The sequence below is a fragment of the Centruroides sculpturatus genome, unplaced genomic scaffold, assembly GCF_000671375.1.
Source record: "Centruroides sculpturatus isolate CEXI.00-Female unplaced genomic scaffold, Cexi_2.0 scaffold102, whole genome shotgun sequence".
NCBI lineage: Eukaryota > Metazoa > Arthropoda > Arachnida > Scorpiones > Buthidae > Centruroides > Centruroides sculpturatus.
Window position 1 is genome coordinate 870,815 of NW_019384295.1, and position 25,405 is coordinate 896,219.

At 26.6% G+C, this 25,405-nt stretch overlaps 1 protein-coding gene across 1 annotated transcript in view; it reads right to left on the reverse strand.

Moving 5' to 3' along the window:
• The window catches only part of LOC111620970 (neurotrimin-like), a 109,991-nt gene that overhangs the window by 3,110 nt on the left and 81,476 nt on the right, over positions 1-25,405 (reverse strand). Inside the window, exon 4 of the mRNA XM_023363030.1 lies at positions 621-917. Coding sequence (XP_023218798.1) covers positions 621-917 — 297 coding nt within the window. The remainder of the gene's footprint in view (positions 1-620; positions 918-25,405) is intronic.

The following is a 25,405-nucleotide window of genomic DNA, read 5'->3' on the forward strand; positions in this document are numbered from 1 at the left end:
AAATATATATTATATATTATATATTTTTTTAATCAGATTCTATTCGTATCTTATAAAAGGATATGAAACAGAAAGTATCTTTGGAAGAAAATGAAAACAGAAAAAGAAGAAAAGATAAGTAAAAGCGCATCAAATTTCATATAATAGAAATGAAAATATGAAGAAACAAGAATAAGGAAAAAAATGAAATAAATAAATGACTAAAAAAGTAAAAGTAAATCAGAGTTTGTTGGAAAACTGAAATAAAACTTAAAAAAGAAAACTAAAAATAAGTAAATACAATATCTTAAAACTAAAATGAAATCAAGTATCAAATCTCCAAAACAGTAACAACAAACTAAAATAAAATATAAAATAAAAATAATATTGAAAATGCAAAATCGAAAAAATAAGCAAACAAAGAAAAAAATGAAAATCTTATACAAAAATATACCAAGAAAAGTTGAAAAAAAAAACTATCAAAAGTTGAAAACTGAATCGCGTTAGATCTTCAGAGTATCATAAACTCGTTATGCCAATTGTAAACTTTAAAGAAGTAGAATTTATATAAATATATATACATTTTTTCATTGTTTTTTCTTTTCTTTTCAATGAAAGATAGAAGATAAGTAAAGACTCACCATTTAATACGTGTACCGTGATACTAGTTGCTTCAGCATTCGATGGAGAACAGGTATAATTACCAGAATCAGCTGGCTGAGCGTGTTTGATATACAATGTGCTAACTGCTGTGTCACCCCCTGCTTTATGCACTGTGATTTCTCCACGTGATGAGTCATAGTTAATCACTTTGCTATTGTGATACCAAAAGACGAAGGCCGGTGGTTGTGAGCTTTGGATGATAATACAAGTTAAATTAATAGAACTGCCCGTTTTCACGTAAAGATCCGGAGATCCGTCGATAGATGCTTTTGCCACTGAAAGGAAAGTCACTAACATTACATTGAGGTAATTATCAGGAGTTACTTATAAGATCAACACCCGTTGTGATTAATAATGGGTTTGCTTAATGATAAATTGAAGTCGAAGATATTTATCTTACAACCCATTTACCCTAAGTAAAAATGTTTTAACTTTCATCAGAATTCCACAAGAAAACGAGAAATTCCTTCAATCGATATCCATTAAGTTATAATAAAAAGAAAATTTTTTTTTCAATAGTATAAAAATGTTATAAATAAAATTAAAGGCAATTTATTAATAAACTTTTAAAAAAAAATTATATTAATAATATTATTATTATAAATACCTTTAAAGATAAATTGAAACTAGACACAAGTTAGTTATAACTTAAAAAATACATTAAAAATCTTTGACATGTTTAACACAATTTTTTTATGTCAAAATTAGAAAAAAATAGCATAAAATATTTCTACGAACAAAATAATTTTCGTGATTTATTATTATTTTAATTAATTTAATAAAAAATAAATAAATGTAATTTTTTTAAATGAGTAATTCATCATATTTGCGTGCGATGTAACACTTTTTTTTTAAATGAAAATAAAATATTCAACAAGCTCCTTTTAATAACACATTTTTTTGACATTTTTATGTCACATTTTTCAAAAATTTTTAAACACTTTTACTTATTTTCGTATATATTTACAGCTCAAATTTGGCGTAAGTTAATTGCGACAAGTGCGGAGAATCATCATAAGAGAAGCTATGTGTAATGCAACTATCCAATAAGTTTACATATATTTTATTCGTTTTAAACTTCACTCAATTCGTATGAGTCATTTATTTGCCATGGAGATATTAATTTACTACAGCATCTCCGCGAGACGAGTATTTTCATCTATCAGAATGATATTCTATGATTTCTCTAGAGGATTTAGAATTTCATTTTACAATATATTTTTAGAATTCACCCTGCACTACCTTCATTTTATATGTTATTTATAGATAAATTAAGTGTGGAATTTCACTACGCTTTTCAGAAACTATATTGGAAAGTTATGAAACTTATTGATTTATAAAGAATATTTTTTTTTTTTGGTCAAGAGAAATGTTACTTGCAACTACTTCCTTTGATAAATTACATTAATCACGCAGTGAATTCATTTTTGCAATTCTTGATGATGCTGAAAATTACCAGATTAAGTTCCATACAAATCATTACATCACAGCTTAATGCCATCAGTAATGTTTGTTAACCCGAAACCTCTGATCCAAGATTTGCTGACCAAAATCATCAAGAGGTATAGGATCTTAAACCTGTCCTGATCTGATCTTTTAATGAGAATATTTATCATTTAAACTTGTATCTGTCATTTAATGACTGACAAATACAATTCTAAATGATAAATTTTATCATTAAAAGATCAGATCAGGACAGGTTTAAGGTCCTACACCTCTTGATGATTTTGGTTGGCAGACGTTGGTTCAGAGGTTTTCAATTAACAATCATCGCTTAATGGCTCTAAACTGTAAGGTGTTAAAGTTCACACCTCTTTAACAAATTTTCAGTTTGCTAATTGTGCTTCAAATAAATGAGATTGATAATTATCGTCTCGGGAAGAAATACTGTAACAAAAATATTTTTTTATTTATATAAATCATTAAAAATATGATAAAATTATTAACAAAATTTTAATTTAATTCTAATGACTTAGGACCTGTCCATTAAATACTTGTACAGTTTTTGAGCCATTTTTGTTCCCCTGTCTCCCTATTGTGTACAAAGAAAGAGAGATTGTGTGCAAAAGAGGAAGGACTTTTGGCAAACTCCCTCCCCTATAATTACGTGTACAATAGTTAAGGATACTTTCAACATGAAGAAATAACTAAAAAGTTTTTCAAATAATTCTATTTGATAGTTTATTTACATTAATTCTTATACCACTAATACTATTTTAAAAAAAAGGTCCATATAGACAATGCCTAGATCCTCTTTCTTACCATCGTGTATAATGATATATTTTTCGTGACCCCCCCTTAAACTGTACACATAATTAATGGTCCCTTATATTTAGAATTGCAGAATTCTGTAACATAATTCAAATAGCATCTAGCCAAACAAGACTTTTTCAAATTAAATTAAATCTATAAAAGACAGTTTGAAATGATTTTATAGAACAATATTTCTGTCAAAACAAAATAAATTTATGGTATATGTCACATATTTTGACAAAATTTATATAAGTTATAATCTAAAGTTTACTCAAACTCATGCTAAACTCTTATATAAATAAGAAAAGTTGACACGATCGTCGTATTGTCTGAATTGTTTTCAAAGGAAATTTCATATTGCAAATTTATATATCTTGAGAATCTTCACATAAAATTTCGTTTAATCTCTTGAAAATTCTATAATTTATAACAATTATAAAATAGTGAAACGATTGTTTTAAAACAAGTAAAAGCAAAATTTATAATAAAAGCAATTAAATGTTCCTTAAAATTGTATATAAGTTATCAATTAATAATATTGTTTATACAAAATACATAGCCTAACTTCACAAACTAGGATATAAAATACGGATAGACAAACAAACGAATGAAGAATATATATATTTTTTTTTAAATTAAAAAAAATAATTTAAAATTAAAGAATTTTACATAAATCATTAATCAATTTTGCTCATAGAAAATATACTGTACACACAGATAACACTTTATTTATTTAAATCTTGATAGGATAGATAATTTAACTGGGTTATTTCTGTTTTTCTTAAGTTTTAAAGAGAAAATTTAAATATTTAATAATTGTTTTTGAATTATTCTACTGTAACAATTTTCTTCTAACATCACATATCAGTAATTTGTTTATTTATACTTACACAAACGTATTCATTGCGATTTAAATCATGTATTTATGAGAAAATGCATAATTGATGAGAAAAACAACGTATAAGAATCAACTTAAACAAACCAAATACATAATAAGTATTAAAAATAAATTTAAATGATTGTATATATATTCGATTTTATCTTATTAATTATAAACTTCGAAGGAATAAGAAAGAAGAAGAGGAAGAAGAAAAGAAAAATACAATGTATATTGAATATGTGGGGAATGATATAAACTTGGAAGTAGAAGAATATTATTGAAATAACTAAATAAAAAAAAATTATAATAAATTTTGAAAAATATATTTCAAATTTTTATTGGAATTTATCGTTTAATTTTCATCACAAAATGTAAATAATTTTAAAAATGTTGACATAGTCAATGTATTGTTTACGTCAAGAACATTCGTTGCAAGTAAGATCCAATCTGAGAAACTTAATTTGCATTTCAACACGAAAAAAATAAAAATATCCAGCTGCAAATGTCAAGCTTATATAAAAGTAGAAAGATATTTTTTTTATGTTATTATTTCTCTAAGCAAATTATCAACCTTCTGCACACAGAAAGAAAGAAAGAAACAAAAAAGTATATATAATAAAAGAAGTCGCGTACAAGAAATGGTTATGACATCGAAATTTCTCAATGAGCAGCTGCAAACTATAGATCGAAAACAATCAAACCTGTTGTTAATATAATTCACTCATAAGAAAATATTCTTACTCTTTTTTTTTTAATTTTTTTACTCTTATAAAAATATGGAAATCACATTATTAAAGTTATTAGTAAAAATGCTATTATGGTATTAAAAAAGTTTTAGTGAGAAACAGTAAAAAATCAAATTATTTTACTTTTTTTCACTCTGATTAAGAATGATTGGACTCTTATGGAATGCTACTTTAGTAATAGAAGTTTTTTTTTTTTCTTTTTTTTTCCTTTCGCAGAGTGCAGCAACTCGAACATAAACATGATTACAAAACAGAAGAAAAAAAGTTAAGATATATAGAAAAACTCTTCATGTTTAAAAATAATGAGATTTAACCTGAAAAATTAATTTTACTTTGTGTCTTCTAAGTAGAGAGTTTTTCTTATTTTTTTTTCACTTCGTAATAAAATTCGTAGCATGGAATCTTTTCGCCAGTCAGAAACTAAGATTCTAACTGGAACGAGTGGCAAATTCCAAACCAGTAACATCCCACTATTGGAATCTAGCTCTTTCTCTCTTTACTTTCTTAAATATCTACACGGTTATTTATTTATTTTTTAAATTTCCGAGCAATTTTATCGACGCTAAAGGGTTTTTTAAAAAGTTCTTTTCTTCATTGTCTTCGGTAGCAGAGAGAAAAAAATCTGGTGATTTTCGGGTAATTAAAGAAGTGGTATGGCATCCTCTCAACCATTTAGAACATGGTTTAGACATATTGTGGCCTGCCCTAGATTGGCTAGCCATAATGAGTGATTAAAGTAGAATTGAAAGTCATTTCGGTGTAAAGATTTTTTTCTCCTCCTTCTAAATTTTTATCCTTTTGAAAAACAGGAAAACTCCTGATAAGAAGGAAGTAGGGGGAAAATATATATATATATGAAGAAGAAGCCTGTAGTTAGTTAGATAAAAGAAAAATGCAATGAAGTCTGTCTCTCTTTTGAAATTTTTATTCAACAAAATTGAGATTAACTAATAAATTAACGAGATACCTGATGCGAATGTATGTTGTAACGTTACGATACTTCTTAAATTAATAAAAGTTAATTTTCCTACAAGGTACGATAAATTATCTTTCATGCAGTAAATCATTTATTGTAAATGTTCGTGTCAAAAGTCAGTATTATTACTTGGCATTTATCTCTATTATCTGATGTGACATCAATAAATTTAAATTATACTTTCATAAATACAATTTTGTTTAGTAACATGTTATTTTCTATGACAAAATATTTTATATAAAGAAATTAATATCTACTTATGGTTTATGTTAACAACACTATTATAATAATATTTTATTTTACATATNTTGTAAAATATGTTTTTAAAGTGTTGTATAAAATATTAAATTTAAGCTAAAAACTTTTAATTAAATTTTATTTTTAAAAATCAAGACAAAAATATTCTTTTTTTTGCCCTTAAAACTGAGTAATTTTACTTAAGAATTCAATTTAAAAAGATTTTTTTCTTCCATAATTTAGCAAAAAAAAATCGATAAAAAGTTATTATTAATATCACCATTAAAAATACACACAAAAAAATATTACTTGAAAACTCTAAATATAAATTCTACTAAAATTTTCTCTCATTTTCCGAAACATAAATTAACAAAAGTACTTTCAAAAAATATTTTACAAAATCCCTTTTTCACGAGAGAGAAAGAGAGAGAGAAAAAAATGGGATTTTTTTTTTCTTTTAAATATATAAAATCATTTAACAATATGATGCCGTACAGTACATAATGTATTATCCACATTTTTATTAGAAAATAAATATAAAAAGAATAAAGAAAAAAGAAAAAAGAGGAAAGATGAAATGTATAGAAGCGGATATAAAATTTGCTATCCTTCTCTTCACAACCATGAAATTTTCAGCAATAATTTTCGGAGATTAATCAATCCTATAAAATCTACTTTTACGGATGTGATGATGATGTCATAAACGTTACAGATTGTGTAAGAAACTGCCAGGCTAATCACTAGTAAATGTCTGCAGACTTTAAAGGGAAATAACGCAAGAGTTAATCAATAAATTCCTTGCTGGCTGACGTTGCTCTATCGATTCCTAAAGATTGCGCTGGGTACTTTGTACCCGTTTGCTGCATCTATACAATGTTATTTCTGTTTTACACGCTATTATATTCGTTACAGTGTATGTGTACTTATGTATATATATATATATATATATTATTTTTTACAAAAAATTATATTCTAAAAGACCAGTGCTCATTGTCGAATTGTCAAATATGACAACTTTTATGTGTTATGGCGTCAAAACTTCTATGACCTATTTTCGACTGAATTTTTTTTTTCCCCTCCTCCTTCTTCTCTTTTGCTTCCGTTATCTCTTTACTATTCTATAGAAGAATTGAACAGATGTTTTATATTAAAATAGTTATATTTGAATGGTGTACGTATACAAATGTAACAATTTGATTTATTTAAGCGATCTTTACTTGAGTGAAAAGTTTTACGAGTTTAGCTACGATTAAACCACACGAAGATATTTTGAAATTGTAGATTTTTATGTGTAATTTTTTTTCAAATATTCGATCAAATTTATTACTATAATATTAATTTTATATAAAAAGTGAGTAATATAACATTTTAAATATTTTATGTTATGTATGTACAGTACAGGCGACTTTCTGCGAACGAGTTCTTTTATGGTTAAAACACTTTGATACANAAGTTAATAGCGATACTAATATACTAATTACATGGGATATTACAATATATATTTTATAGTTTCACTAATTTAATGAAATAATTATGTTCTTATATGCATAACAATCAGTCCAAAAATTTTTTGACTCAAAATTCTAGTTTGTACCGAAATAACTGGTGCAAATATTTCATTGTGCACGAGTGTCTCGTGAAAATAACTAACATGTCAGATGTGAGAGTCATTGAAGAATTCTCTTACTTTTTGTCAAAGGATATTACATAGAGAATTTATCTCTATGTAATACTCTTGATGTTATATTGATTAATTTATATTCAGCCTAAAGACAAGATACTGTTATACAGGTATCTTGTCATTGAAATTACATAATTTGAAGAGATTTTACAACAAAATTAGATGCAAAGAACCAAAATTAAATGTAAATCGAATGAAATTTGATTTGTTTAGTGTTTTTTGATAAATGAAAACAATGCAAGTATCAAATCAAAACAGATTTGTGCTCTTTATGTGTATATGATACATCAGTGATGAGCAAGCTTTTGTGGTGTGGGTTGCAAGGGAACTTTGTAGGCTATGGCTGGTTGCATACATTTTTTATGGTGTACTGACATATTTGATATCACCAATACACTAAGTACTAAAATCATAAGTTATAGGTTAATAATATGCAAACTAGTAATATCAATATATAATTTATTCTCTTTTTTTTACTGGTTGAGTTTAGTTTGATTGTTCATCATCAGTAATATCAACTTAGTTAAGATTACATAATGACATGAGACAAACAGGAAAATAAAATTACATTGCCAAAGTTCTGGGTGCTGTAGGTTGCCCAGCACATTAAGTTTTCTGTTTTAGCATATTAAAAGAAATAACCATATCATTTTCCAAGATATATTAATTGATAATGTAATAAATAGCATTAAAAAGCTGTTAAATTATTGAGTATAAAATTTTTATCAATTTACAAATGACATTAATTAGTTTGATTTCTATTTATTGTTGGTTTTTATTATTATTATATTAGTTAACGTACATGTTTTATAGAAAGGCAGTCCTTGGCTTTCAGATAGTTGACTTCTTTGTACATGATACTTGGATATCTCTGAATTGCTTTCATATGCCATATTTAGATGTTAATAAGTTTTTTGCTGATAAATAAAAATGTTGAGCTATTGAGATGGTGCTGTCTACTGGTTTTAGTAACAGTAAAATCATTTGTGAAAATTACTTTGACTTGTTTTCTGTTTAATGTAACATTTTAAATATTTTATGTTATGTATGTACAGTACAGGCGACTTTCTGCGAACGAGTTCTTTTATGGTTAAAACACTTTGATACATCTAAACCGAATTTCCTACATCAAATTCTCACTTCTTCGCATATTTTCAGCAGGCGAGAAAATAATTTTCATCTACCATAACGTTTCCATTAATTTTTCTTTTATGTCCTCTGTTTTGTCTGTCGTTTAGTCGTTTTAAACAGTGGCGCGTTATAGCTCCGTGGGGGGGCCACAAATTTGAATTAGGGAACCCCAAACCTAGAGTTTGGGGTTCCCTAAAGGTTGATTCTAGACATTTTTCTCCGGGAGAACTTTTTGTGGAAATATTTTCTTATGAAAGATTGGTTTAGGTCTCCTGTTGGTGAGACCTCTTTTTTTGCATAGGATAACGCACCACTTGTTTTAAATTTTTTGTGCATTGTAGAAAGCTAAAAACTTTTCCTGATTAAATAAGAGATTTTATTATTTCTTAACTCTTTTATAACAAGGCAACTCCAGTGCCCAATTGTCGTATACTTGCTTAAGAACCAATGCCCAAAAGTCGAGTTAATCGTATATGCATAATAATATATCGTTTATAATTAGTTGAACATAACAATAATCTATACTGCAATTTAGTAATATTTTATAACTTAAATGTATATTTTAAAAGCTTACTAACGTGATAATTTTATTTTTTAAATGATTATAATACAGAAAGAATGGGGAGGGGGGATTAGTTTTTTCTAGTATTTTATATTCATCTAAGATAAAAATTTGAGATACTGTACTTTGTTCCATGAATGTTAAATTTTCAGTCGTTGCTATATTAAAATTCATACTTCGACCTTTTAACTCACCTAGAAGGTTGATAGGAATAAAACTTTTCGTAAATTTTCAGAGAAAAATTTGATTAAGCATCAAGATTGATCGATTATAATTCAATAAAATTTGCCGTTTTGTGATTTCAGATTTTATAAATTATTAATATTTGATCATGTCAAAATTTTGTATTCTGAATCGATAATTTTTTTTCTCCCTCTCCCCTTCTACTGTTCAATTATTTATACAGTTTTTAAGAATGTTGAAAAGTAAAAGAAGAAGGAAAAAAAAACAGTGTAAAATGAGACTTCATAAAATAAAATTATGAAGAAAAAGTAAGAAAAAATAATAATAAATGTAATTATTTAAAGATAAATTTAATAAAAATATCTACTTAATAATTTTAATATTAAAGAGGAATATATAGTAATTAAGTAGCATAAATACGTTATTACAATATTCATACTACAGTTAAATTATTTCATGTAATTACAATTATGCACCGAATTCCGGATATAGGGTCTTGTGAAAATAAATTTTAGTACCCCCTCGAGTAAGTTATAATTTAGAAAATAGATAATTGGTACAGACATACTGTAGGATGCATACGTAACGATGCCTATTGGTAACAACTGTGATACAAGTTTTCGACTGCGACATTATTTGACTTTGAGAGGGTCTAATAATGCGTGTGGCACGTTCATTGCCATCAGGCATAAAGTAGAAACAGTTAATTGAATTGGGGCCTCTTAAAATTGGAAACTTTAAGCAAACGAATATCATCTAATCATCCTCTTCTTAGTGATAATTTATAAGATATTATAAAATATGTAAAAATATATTTACGATACCTTCATCACGTAATAAAATTTTTATAATTAATGCTAATTTATGCAAATATATCTATAGATAGCTCTGTTATATAACAAGATATTGGTATTTTACGTAAAATTTATGTAATCTATATATATAACCCATTCATTTCGTGTCCGTCCCGTAACCGTTTCATAACGGACACTAGAGGCGCCCCTATCGTGTGTCATATTTCAAACACCAAATTAAATTAACAATTTTATTTATTATTTAAATTAACAATATAAATTATTATTATTAATTTGACCAATAAATTATTATTTGGTCAATATAACAATATAAATAATTCAATATATTTGTAATAGGAATTTATTATTGTCACGGAATGCCTGTAATGTTCATTAGGAGGCGAATAACGAAAAACCACATAGATTTGAACCGCTACGATAAAACAATAACGTTTAAAATAGTTAAGGTAATATTTTAACATAAAAATAGAAACCTTTCATGCCACGACCAAAGAAATACACCACTGTGGAGGAACGTAAAGATGCCGCTGCTGCGAGACAAAGGGAGAGACGTGCGCAGGAAACATTACAGAGAATAGCACAATCAACACGTGGAGGCTTGCAGAATGAAACTCATGTGCTGAGATCTGCAATGTTGCACAGGCAGGCAGAAGCAAAACGGCACAGAAGACAAAATGACACAAGGCAAATTGATTCCAAATAATAATACTTTTTTTACCAAAAATGTTGTGTATACAGAAGTTTTATGATGGGATAAATGATGGAATACAGAATACAGCTAAAGAATATCTTCAGTCCGTAATACAGATATACTATTTGCTGTGTATTGATCTGTTAACATTACTTTTTAACATGAAGATTTGTATATATTTATACTTGATTTTTTAATTATATTAATTCTATTGAACAATTTTGAGTAAAGAATAGCTTCACTTTCTCATGTACAAATACTGTTTGCTGTTTGTGTATTGATATTTTAAGTTTAGTTTCTAAGATGAAGAATTGTATACATTTATATATATTAACTGCATCAAACTTTTAAACATTAAGCGCACACAACTTTCATATATTAAGTGCATTAAACATGCCTCAGGAATTTGTAATGCTGCTGGAACGCCCACTAGGGGGCGNAGATAATTGGTACAGACATACTGTAGGATGCATACGTAACGATGCCTATTGGTAACAACTGTGATACAAGTTTTCGACTGCGACATTATTTGACTTTGAGAGGGTCTAATAATGCGTGTGGCACGTTCATTGCCATCAGGCATAAAGTAGAAACAGTTAATTGAATTGGGGCCTCTTAAAATTGGAAACTTTAAGCAAACGAATATCATCTAATCATCCTCTTCTTAGTGATAATTTATAAGATATTATAAAATATGTAAAAATATATTTACGATACCTTCATCACGTAATAAAATTTTTATAATTAATGCTAATTTATGCAAATATATCTATAGATAGCTCTGTTATATAACAAGATATTGGTATTTTACGTAAAATTTATGTAATATCAATATATTTCAATAGTATAAAGTAAAATATACATGAACAGCAACTCAACTCGGCTTTGTTTTAAGACATGGAAACTTGCATAATTACAGAATTATATAACAAAAAAAAAAACAAGAAAAAAAAATCTATCTTTTGGAAGTTGAAACTTTTCACTTTTCAAAGAATGATTTAAGAGAGAATTAGATAGAACAAGCGATGTGTAGATAATCCAGTAATGCCGTACAATTTACTCTGCTTGGAGAGACAAGATCGAAGAGAAATGGTTCCTGGCCCGTATCTGACACACCAATATAACCAGCATACTTCCACCTGCGAAACTAATGATGCACTACTGCTGTAGAAGATATACAAAAACTCGTCTGTTCATCGAAAATAGCATGCAATAATGTATCTAGTGATTGGTCAAGCGTATGGTAAAGACTGCGTTTGATGAACCGCTCGAACACCTCCCAGTTAGTGGTCCTTTCTGTCTGAAAATTTCCTTTCCTTTTTTCCATCAGATGATTTATAAATGTATTAAAATCTAATCGAGTTTTGATTTTCGGGGCGTTTTTTTATGTATTTAAAAATATTAAATTAACAAAAAATATATATATTTTTCTCTCTTTTATCATCGTCATTATTTTTTTTATATTGTAATTAAATATCAAAAACTCGAGAGGGAAAATCATCTTGGATACTTTTATCGATTGTCATAAATATCTAAAAATTGTCACATGGTCACTTGTGGGAACCATAACTATGACTTTGGTAAATTTATTTTACTTGTGTCCACTGCAACGTTCCAGGAAACTAAAATAATATATTAAAATTAATTTATTTATATTATTTGTATCTAATTCACGTACAGTACATATAACAAATTAATTATGTTTTAATGGAGAAAAGTATAGTTAACCTTTCAAACGTTTCCTACGTTTATATATGTTAAAAAAAAACAGTGATATAAAATTACAATTTGAATAATTCTTCAATATATTTTATCAAGAGAGAGGAGAAAAATTGCTATATTTTACAAGGTTGAGTTATGGATCAAGATGAGATAGAAAATTTTATTGTTTATGATATGGTAGCTTGGTATAATAAGTAAAGATATGCATTTAGGATACGTGTAGTCAATAACCATCTGTTCACCTTCAGACAAGAGACAAAAGGCGTGATCCTTTCCAGAAAAGGTAAAACAAGACACTTTTAGTGCCACTTAACTTCCTATTAGAATTTATGTCCGTCTCTTCTACTGGCTATTGTACAGTTTCTGGCGCCACGTTTCGTCTTTCCACCCATTTCCAATTTATCAGCAACACCAAAATGCTAAATCATATTGCGCTTTTATTATAGATATCGTCGTTTATAATGTTACCATATAAAAAAAATTATGTAAAGAATTTAAAAAAAAANACCATCTTGAACAATTTTTAGCTACATAGTAACTTCGTGTTAATATTAATTTTTTATATACTGATATATTTATTTTATTTATTTCTTTATCGAAAGTTGAATTTATTGAAAAGTCAGTGTAAAGTAATAAAAGCTGTTTCATATGGAAAAGTTTTCCAAACTCTTCCTCTCTAATAGCATTTTAAATGATAAATGTTACGTTATGGTGTTTTTATTTATGTGGGAGCCTTTATAATTGTTAAGTATTAATTGAATTTTTTCACGATATAATTAAATTTTGAAGCTTTTTCCCTCTCTCCTGTAAGTTATTTTAGTCATAAAACATGAACAGCAACTCAACTCGGCTTTGTTTTAAGACATGGAAACTTGCATAATTACAGAATTATATAACAAAAAAAAAACAAGAAAAAAAAATCTATCTTTTGGAAGTTGAAACTTTTCACTTTTCAAAGAATGATTTAAGAGAGAATTAGATAGAACAAGCGATGTGTAGATAATCCAGTAATGCCGTACAATTTACTCTGCTTGGAGAGACAAGATCGAAGAGAAATGGTTCCTGGCCCGTATCTGACACACCAATATAACCAGCATACTTCCACCTGCGAAACTAATGATGCACTACTGCTGTAGAAGATATACAAAAACTCGTCTGTTCATCGAAAATAGCATGCAATAATGTATCTAGTGATTGGTCAAGCGTATGGTAAAGACTGCGTTTGATGAACCGCTCGAACACCTCCCAGTTAGTGGTCCTTTCTGTCTGAAAATTTCCTTTCCTTTTTTTCCATCATATGATTTATAANGTATCTAGTGATTGGTCAAGCGTATGGTAAAGACTGCGTTTGATGAACCGCTCGAACACCTCCCAGTTAGTGGTCCTTTCTGTCTGAAAATTTCCTTTCCTTTTTTCCATCAGATGATTTATAAATGTATTAAAATCTAATCGAGTTTTGATTTTCGGGGCGTTTTTTTATGTATTTAAAAATATTAAATTAACAAAAAATATATATATTTTTCTCTCTTTTATCATCGTCATTATTTTTTTTATATTGTAATTAAATATCAAAAACTCGAGAGGGAAAATCATCTTGGATACTTTTATCGATTGTCATAAATATCTAAAAATTGTCACATGGTCACTTGTGGGAACCATAACTATGACTTTGGTAAATTTATTTTACTTGTGTCCACTGCAACGTTCCAGGAAACTAAAATAATATATTAAAATTAATTTATTTATATTATTTGTATCTAATTCACGTACAGTACATATAACAAATTAATTATGTTTTAATGGAGAAAAGTATAGTTAACCTTTCAAACGTTTCCTACGTTTATATATGTTAAAAAAAAACAGTGATATAAAATTACAATTTGAATAATTCTTCAATATATTTTATCAAGAGAGAGGAGAAAAATTGCTATATTTTACAAGGTTGAGTTATGGATCAAGATGAGATAGAAAATTTTATTGTTTATGATATGGTAGCTTGGTATAATAAGTAAAGATATGCATTTAGGATACGTGTAGTCAATAACCATCTGTTCACCTTCAGACAAGAGACAAAAGGCGTGATCCTTTCCAGAAAAGGTAAAACAAGACACTTTTAGTGCCACTTAACTTCCTATTAGAATTTATGTCCGTCTCTTCTACTGGCTATTGTACAGTTTCTGGCGCCACGTTTCGTCTTTCCACCCATTTCCAATTTATCAGCAACACCAAAATGCTAAATCATATTGCGCTTTTATTATAGATATCGTCGTTTATAATGTTACCATATAAAAAAAATTATGTAAAGAATTTTAAAAAAAAACTAATAAAGTTATATATTTTAAAGATCGAATAGTTAATTTATCTATTTTCTTTTTTAAATTCAGAGTTCTAATTAATTATTTTTCCTTATTTCTACTGATCTGTATAAAAAAGAATATTAATGTGAAAAGTATCTTATTAGATCAAAAACAAATTTAGTTTTAAAAATTTAATTATACCATTAAAGATTATAAATAAATTACAAAATTTATTTAATTTTTTTTTTACAATAATACAAAAGTTGAAATTTTCAACTTTGTTCTTTTTTTCCCCGTTTTCTATCTTAAGATTAAAGTCGAATTCTATTAAGTAAAGAAATAAATTAAACGAATAGAGATTAGAAGAATTCAGTGAACTGTATAATCTTCAAGTTGTTAAAAGATTCAGAAGGGAGTCTTTTGTAAATTTCTTTCATTAATTGAAATAAACTAAGTGATTTTCTGTGAATTTAATAGAACGAATTTGAATGATTGAAGGTACTACATGCAAACATAAAGGTACCATCTAACTAAAGTAATTTTTAACAAGCATGCAAACTAAAATTTAAAACAATTCTCCACCCCCTCCTTTATTATCGAAAATAAGAAAGAGAAGGAAGACGAGGGGGGTTTAAACAAAAAAAAAATAGAAAAAGAATTGTAAAGTTTTCAATCTAAGCATCAAGAACGGTTTAAAACAGAACAACGAAAGAATAGGGAGAAAGGATTAAGGAAAGTAATCGAATAGATTTTCCTCAGAGAGAAAATTGGGACTCAGTCTAAAAATGGAACAAGTGTAATTAGATAGAAAGGCTACATTCGCCACAAGTGTAAAGAGAGGTTACATGAAGGCATTATTAGAAATCCACTTGCAGTTTGGCACATTCCTGCAAAGAAACATTACACCATGAGAATGCTGTAAGTAGAATTTCTAATTTCTTTTCATTTCATTCTTTAAGAGTTTCCAATTGCAGACAATAACAATACTACAGTAGTAATAGTAGTATTTTTGTATTCAGCCTGCTAAATTAAAACTTTATCGATTTTTATTTTGAATTTTTGTATAACTTTTAATATTATACCGTAGCTCACTACCGGCTAATAAATTAGTTTCTAAACTTTTTTTTTTATTATTTAACTAGATTTTTCATGTAATTTCTTGAAAGTAATATATTTTTTGATGATAGGTTATAAATCACCATCTTGAACAATTTTTAGCTACATAGTAACTTCGTGTTAATATTAATTTTTTATATACTGATATATTTATTTTATTTATTTCTTTATCGAAAGTTGAATTTATTGAAAAGTCAGTGTAAAGTAATAAAAGCTGTTTCATATGGAAAAGTTTTCCAAACTCTTCCTCTCTAATAGCATTTTAAATGATAAATGTTACGTTATGGTGTTTTTATTTATGTGGGAGCCTTTATAATTGTTAAGTATTAATTGAATTTTTTCACGATATAATTAAATTTTGAAGCTTTTTCCCTCTCTCCTGTAAGTTATTTTAGTCATAAACTTTTTAATATATTGAGTTAAAGATTATATATATTTTATTAAATCCACCTTCTGATACGGTGAAAGACCATGTGTTTATATTTAAAAAAAAACAAAAAAAAATCGTGTATTGTTTTTATAAAAAATATTTTTTTATTAATATAAAAGATCTTTTTAATGATGGCAAGTGCACCCAATTAGTATATTACTGTGAAAAAATGATTTAATACTATCCTTTAGAAACGTAAACTTTAAAAAAAATGATTTATTTTCTCTTTGAAAAGCTTGATTCTTTCATAGAAAATCATGACTTTCTATGACAAAAAAGTCTTTTTTAGTAAGGATTATTTCTTTTGTGTTTTACAAAAAGAACATTTAATTGAGATACTAATAATTGATATCGTATATGACATCATACAAAACTGTATATCTGTACCCTGTACGAAGTCGTATCATGCGGAATTAATACGCGATTATCATCATTTCAGAGAAATTTTAAGGTCAGAATACGTATTATAAATTAAATATATTCATATTAAGACATTAAAAACAGCAAAATATTGATAATTTTAACAAATATTTATCTAAAACGTTATATTAACACCATAAAAACTATCAGGTATCTTTCACAGATAATTTTACTAACAATATCGTGTGTAAATTTGCCATATAACTAGAAAAAATTTATATTTTCTTGCTCTAAAATAAGATTATAAATATAAATGTATGTTGCAGACAAGGTATAAATAAAAACAATCGAATAAAAATAGTTTTTTTTTTCTCCTGAAAGTCACAGTATAAAGTTTTATTAATTATGTGTTACTTCAACAAGTTGAAGCCAAATGTTAGCTAAATTATCAAAAATTGGAGTAAGTAAAAGAAAATGATATCTCGAAAGTCTCTGAAGGATGAAACCGCATAATGCATCTAACTAGATTATACTTTTATGACATTAAAGTAGTTTGTATATTAAAAGGATGTAATTCAGTCAACAATGTTTGCAAATGCTATCAATCGACAGAAAGAACGGTTTGCGGTGCGTTTGTTTAATTATCTGGCCACATTACGTCAGACAATAATGAACCACGACAACAAGCAACGTTATCGTTCCGTTCTCAGCAACAAATTCCCTCTAATCCTTCCGGCAAGGGAATTACTGTTGAGACTGAATGAACGATGAAGAGTTTAATTGAATTTCTGATTCTCTGGAATGTCTCAAGGGATTATCATTTCGTTTTGTTTCCAGACAACTTTGGTTTCTATGAATCCAAAAATTCAGTTTTAAATCGAAATTCTTTCCAAAGTCACAAAATTCAAACCAATGAATCAAAATTTTCATTGATTTTAAGCACTTTAAAAAAAAACAGGCAAAAAAAGGACACAATGTCATATACCACTGGAAATTTCAATACCTTCAATACTCTGTTCATCTGGACAATATTCTTCAATACTACAGAGTTGTGTGTGAAATATTAGTACATTCCGAACTGTACACAATAAATTTTCGAAGAAAACAATAATAGTTTGTACTTAATTTTGTTTTTATGATGATATCAAAGATGTACTGTACTGTACACTTTCAGCTCGTATGCTAACTAACTAAATACAGCAAAGTGTTGATAGCTATTGATACAGATAGGAAAATATGAATTTTTTTTAATGTTTAGACGAATATAACTCTAATAAAATAACATTTTAAAGTATTATTCAATTCAGACATATTGATTTGTAAAGTAGGCTACTCCCAATTCAGAAACGATTTTTTCTAATTAATAAATCAAAATATTTTCTAGATTATTAAACAAAAAAAAATCATACAAAACTTAAAAATTTTACTTAAATTTACTAATTGAATTTAAAAAAAAGTAATTTTTTAAGATAATCTGTAAGAAAACAAACGAATTAAATTATATTTAAAAGAAAGTTTAGATATATAAACATTAAAAATATATATATACAACTCCCAATGTTATTTTTACTCTTAAAACTAAATGAAACAATATATACTAAACATTAAAATGTGAAAATTACGGCAGAAAATAGATTGGTGGCCATACTCAAGAGAATAGAAAAATATAAATAATGCCACGAGGAAGTAAAAAATTTAGTAGATAAAATTGAAAAGATGAAAAATATCAAAAAGAATAAGAAAAAATGAGAAAGAAATTCATTTACCATTTTTTTTCTTTACTAAATATATAAATAATAAAGAAGGAGAAAAAAAATTATCTGTAAGATTATAAATATAATTACGATCATAAAAATATTTAAATCTCTTCGTGTCACTAATATAATTAAAGAACAATTTAATATAATATGTAATGGGTAAGGCAAAGAGTCAATTTAATCCCAGAGAAAGTCAGATTAATTTTTTTTATTTATTAATAATGATCTCTTCTAAATTTAACAATCTAAAATAATATATATTATAAATTTTTAGATGATTAAATTAGTTTTTTTTATTGAATAATCAATAAAAACACATTATTTTCAAAAGTAGAACTTGTTTTTTTTTTAAATCCTTTGATGATAAATTGTTCTTCCAAGTGATAAAAATTGTCATTAATATAAATGATTTCTGCAACATGGTTTTGAATCGTAAGATATCCATCGATAATAAGCTATATTTGTTGATATTAGATTGCAGCATCAATGAGCAATAATCATTCAACCGATATTGTCATTATCGTGCATACTATTCTAAAATAAACCGATTAAATTGAAATATTCTTTACCCACACAAAAAAAATAATATATATATAACAGAAATCTATACATAAATATAGAAATTTTCTTCTAATATTAACTTTTACTAATTAAATTAACTAATTATAAGTGTTGTCTTTGTTAATTTTTATGACTAAATTTGAAAAAAAAATCTTAGAAATGTTTATCTTAATGCATTGTTCGCATCTGTTTAAATAATATAGAAGTAGGATTATGAAACTATCAACTTGTAGAAAAATGTATTGTTAATGTTTTACCTAAAAATCAAAAATTAAATACAGTTCAACTGAAACAATACGTTTATAAATATATTATTTAGTTCCAAGGTACTACAAAACTGCTGTGTTAGTTTCATGTCTAGGCTGTAAAACACCTTCGTCTATTATATATAGCCTATATATATAGGTATAAAGTATGTAATTTATTAAATATACACAAATCTTTTGTTATCCTTAGGATGATAGATTGATCTGAGATAGTTTTAACAACTTTCCTAAAGAAACTTTTTAGTTACGTGTACGAATAAAGATAGGATCTTCGATTAATCACACATAAGTTGAATCTTCAACAATCATTTTTATCAATACTTCTCCAACAAAACGAGAACACGTTGTCGACGGGGTCCTATCTCAAATCAAAATATTTTATTACGATAGTTTTTATCTTATATTTATCTATTTTCTAAAGCTTAAGAGTAGAATTCTATTGTACTGTACTGTACCTCACTGTATTTCGTAGATACGAACGAATGTAACAGTATTAGCGCCTGTAATTCGACCATGTGAAGAAATTAATCTTATTTTTAGTTAATTAGCACCTATAAAAATTGTACTTATCCATATTTAATTACTGCAATAGCTACTTTTAAAATATTGGAGCTAGTATTAAGTAATAATAGGCGTGATTTTCGAAGATGAGGATCAAATTCTAATTGGTTAAAAGTTATTCGTCTAATCACATCAAATTTGGCGTACGTATAATCATGCCTATCTATTTAATACCGGTTTAAATCCTTCAGCAAAAAAAACGAATCCGCCATTTTTTCCTTCTCGTATGGTTTTTATATTTAATTACACTGACAAAAACTCTAAAGCTTTTTATCTCTGTGATATTCAGTCGAAAGGATCGCATCTAAAAATAACTGCTGTAAGTACTTTATAATCGTTTGGAATAAGATAAAGTTTACAAAATTAAGTAGAAAGTGCTAAGAAACAGTGCAGTAATATATTATTGGTGATATATTTCAGGAGTAACTAATTAAAGAAACTGAATAGACAAAAACAGATTTTTCTATTTTTCTTCCACTAATTTTACTAAANAAATATTCGATCAAATTTATTACTACAATATTAATTTTATATAAAAAGTGAGTAATATAACATTTTAAATATTTTATGTTATGTATGTACAGTACAGGCGACTTTCTGCGAACGAGTTCTTTTATGGTTAAAACACTTTGATACATCTAAACCGAATTTCCTACATCAAATTCTCACTTCTTCGCATATTTTCAGCAGGCGAGAAAATAATTTTCATCTACCATAACGTTTCCATTAATTTTTCTTTTATGTCCTCTGTTTTGTCTGTCGTTTAGTCGTTTTAAACAGTGGCGCGTTATAGCTCCGTGGGGGGGCCACAAATTTGAATTAGGGAACCCCAAACCTAGAGTTTGGGGTTCCCTAAAGGTTGATTCTAGACATTTTTCTCCGGGAGAACTTTTTGTGGAAATATTTTCTTATGAAAGATTGGTTTAGGTCTCCTGTTGGTGAGACCTCTTTTTTTGCATAGGATAACGCACCACTTGTTTTAAATTTTTTGTGCATTGTAGAAAGCTAAAAACTTTTCCTGATTAAATAAGAGATTTTATTATTTCTTAACTCTTTTATAACAAGGCAACTCCAGTGCCCAATTGTCGTATACTTGCTTAAGAACCAATGCCCAAAAGTCGAGTTAATCGTATATGCATAATAATATATCGTTTATAATTAGTTGAACATAACAATAATCTATACTGCAATTTAGTAATATTTTATAACTTAAATGTATATTTTAAAAGCTTACTAACGTGATAATTTTATTTTTTAAATGATTATAATACAGAAAGAATGGGGAGGGGGGATTAGTTTTTTCTAGTATTTTATATTCATCTAAGATAAAAATTTGAGATACTGTACTTTGTTCCATGAATGTTAAATTTTCAGTCGTTGCTATATTAAAATTCATACTTCGACCTTTTAACTCACCTAGAAGGTTGATAGGAATAAAACTTTTCGTAAATTTTCAGAGAAAAATTTGATTAAGCATCAAGATTGATCGATTATAATTCAATAAAATTTGCCGTTTTGTGATTTCAGATTTTATAAATTATTAATATTTGATCATGTCAAAATTTTGTATTCTGAATCGATAATTTTTTTTCTCCCTCTCCCCTTCTACTGTTCAATTATTTATACAGTTTTTAAGAATGTTGAAAAGTAAAAGAAGAAGGAAAAAAAAACAGTGTAAAATGAGACTTCATAAAATAAAATTATGAAGAAAAAGTAAGAAAAAATAATAATAAATGTAATTATTTAAAGATAAATATACGTAAGATATATAGAAATATTTCAACTCTTGTAAATCAATATAAACTGACAAAAATACCGATGTCAATATTTCAAGTTAACGTAAAGAATTCAAAAAATAAGATCGATTTATGTTCCTGTTACAACAGAGATCATCAGATAAAAAAAAAATAGTAAGAAAAGACACGATTGAGCTAAGATCTGAGAAAGAATCGAGATCCCAATGGAACACAAAAAAGGCAGGAAAAGAGACAGTGGAGATTGAAGGCAAAGAATCGAAAAAAATTGCAGTAGCCTAAAGTCTACAGGAAAGCAATCCTATTTCGAATCCTTCAGGAATAAAAAAAGGGAGTAAAACACCTTTTATGAACTATTGGCCTATCACCTTTCTATACTCTTGTCAATGTATAGTCAAAAAAAAGGCTTGTGAATGCTTGTAACTTACAAGCTGCAAACTACATTTTCTTTGCTTCCTTCAATTGATATATATATAACTTATTACTTTTTTTTTAAACACAAATAACCGATAAATATAGAGAAGTCTTCACAAATTCCTGTAACAAACCATATTAAAACCTGTTTAAAGGACAATAGAAGTTAAACTACTTTCTAGCAACACGATTAAAACTCATAAACTGCTATATATATCTATTTTACAACCTTCTTTTAATACTTCAATTGATGTAATTACGATAATAATTAAAATTATAATCCACGGGTATTATTGAAATTGTTAAAAGTTTTAATTAAAATCATCCCATTTTATATAACAAATAATTAATGAAGAGAAAAGAGAACAAAAATAAAATTCTTATTACGTATTGTTTTACATTTACACAATTTAATGAATATATAATTATTCATTAAAAAAATTTGTTTTTAAATTTAAAAAATAACGACATTAAATTAATTTTTAAAAGACATTTTTATTGATAAAAATTAATAATTAATTGGGGTAAGAATCGTTTTATATTGAAGTTTTTCATTTAAAAAAATAATTAATTAATTAAAATTGAATTTTAGTTTATTACAATTAAAAATTAAACCAAATTAAAATTAAGGAAGTTGTAAATTACATTTATTTTTATTTATTTAGTTATTATTATTTTAAAAAATAATAATAATATAGAATTTCATTTAAAAAATTCAAGAAAGTGAAAACAAACAATCATTTTTACTGTAAGAAATAAATAAATAAATGATTTTTTACATATATCTACCCTTATTTTCATTGATAAATGAAAGAGATATTTTGTATTTTAAACAAATTACAAGTAAAAGAAATATATATATATATTATATGATACAAATATAGATTTCTGTTATCAAAACCTAAAATAAATTGCATATACAACATCACATCAAGCTAAAGTAATACCAGTTATTGAAATAACCTGAATTCATTTAATGGTTTTTTTTTATTTATTTTCTTTTCCCCTCAATCTGGATGTTTGAAATGGAATTTTCTATTCATAACTAGGAGATTTGTCAAGGACTTTTTCTCATCTAAAATTTTAAATTGAATATTGTGTCTATTCAATTAAATTTAAAAATTAATAATAATAATAATAATAATAATAATAATGANAATAAATAACAAAAACACAACAAAAATACATAAAAAGATAAGACAACAATAAAACTATTGATAATATAAGTGATGTTCACAAACAGCTTTAAATTGAGTAAAATTATAATGTAAATATTCTTTTACCTTGTATGCATTATTCACTATTCACAAGAAAAAGGAATTTTTAGAAATATTGTCTTGAAAATTTAAAATAAAAAAGACAAATTGTGGGAATAATATGATGGAATGTATAAAGGAAAGATATTAGGTGAAAGAAAACCATTAAACTAAAATATTATCAAAGTATTTAATTCTCAGGATAATCTGAAACATGATCTGGCAATATCACTATTATCGGTAAAATTTAAATTACATATTTTATCTATCAACTTATATAATTTATTTAAAGGCATTTTTAATTTTATGTAGATTTGTATTTCAAGACACGCGGTAGACATTTCCATAAAGAAAAAAATTAATAGAATACTAAAAATCACCACCCTTTTGGCACTTTTGGCGTTGCAAGCCGTATGATTTTCGGTATTTGGAAACTTAAAATGTGTGTGATTTATCGAGGACGTGTTACAAAATTGGCAGCCTTGAAACGGTATCACTACACGTGAGAAGCATCCCAGAGAATCAATTACGGTCGGCCGTTGAACACACTGTTCGCCACACAACATCGTTGAACACACCACATTGAACAATATCCCCTGCATCATTAAGATCTCTGTATAGCAAAACTTGTCTTGTACAGATAAAATATTTGTTGTCTACAGCATCAAAAGTACTATAGTGATGTACTGTACTGTACTTTTATACTAATTCTTTTACAGAAATGTATTCCTCAAGTCTGAAATGTCATTATACTAAATTTGGTTGCATTTAGACTGCTAAATATTTCTCTAGAGAGCGTTTAATAGAGATACTTTAACTAACTTTACCCAGTTTAAATTGAAGTTTTAAGTTTATATTTTTAAATAAAGTTATGACTTACCTAAAACAGTTAGATTGACAAAATGACTAATTTTTGGATCTGAACTGACTTGGCATTCATATGTACCTTCATCTTTCGTTTGAGGATACTTTATTCTTAATGCCCAATCGTTTGTATGTTCCATATGAATGGTTTGAAACCTGTCATCACTAGTATATATCTCTGTTCCTACCGTTAAAAGATTAAAATCTTTTCTTCTTATCCATGTGACCTGAAATAATGATAAAAGAAAATAATAAAAAAATTTTAATAAAATTTTTCCAATTTTAATCAGAAAAAAAATGTTTTTTTTTCAACAGAAAAATACAGAAGATGATCTGTATTAAAGTATTAGACATTAAAAAAATGATAAATTTAATCTAAATAATTAATTTTTTAATATAATTTCTTTTACAAAAAATGATAAAAAATATAAAAAATATCTATAGAATTTTTTATTTAATGTTTTTTATAGAACATTTTAATTGTAAATAATTACGAAATGTAAATAACTTTATAAGTAAAAATTTTATAATAAAATTTATAATCTTTCAATTATAAAAATGAGAAGAAATTATAATTAATTACCATAAACGATTAATAAATTTTTAAATAATTAAAAATATATTTAAAAAATATGTCATGAGATACATTAAAGATGTCTTTGAGTCAGTGAACAATTTGCTAGAAAACTTTTCGATGGCTACACTTTTGCTCGTTAAATCAGTTGAAAATAAAGAATACTTTAAATCTTTCCTAATCTTATTATATAAGGGAAATGACACAAGCTTAAAAATACAAAATTAATACATTTTTCAAACAACTATATTCAAGAAACCATCAATCATACTAAGACAACAGAATGCATACAGTTTGAAAGCCTTTATTAATCTTTTCTTTCTTCTTCTTTCGGTTCACCTGCTGAGTGAAAAGCTTGCATCTGACCTTGCGGCTCTTATATTCTAACAAGCACACTTTTAGAAGGAAGAATTGTATAATAACAAGTCCAACTATCGCTTCTTAAAGTACGATATTGGTTGCCCGAAGACCAAAGGGTACAAAAGAAGGATCTGTCGAGTTTCCGAAGAGTACACAAGCTAGAATAAAGTAATCAATCATGAAATATGACGTACAGTATAGTACACGGACAACAGGTAATACATTAGCAGAGTCCAACGTTGCTTTCGGGGTTTAGCATCGTTCCTGTTGAATAAGTAATGAACCACAGATGGCATATGAATTCAAGATTTGAAAA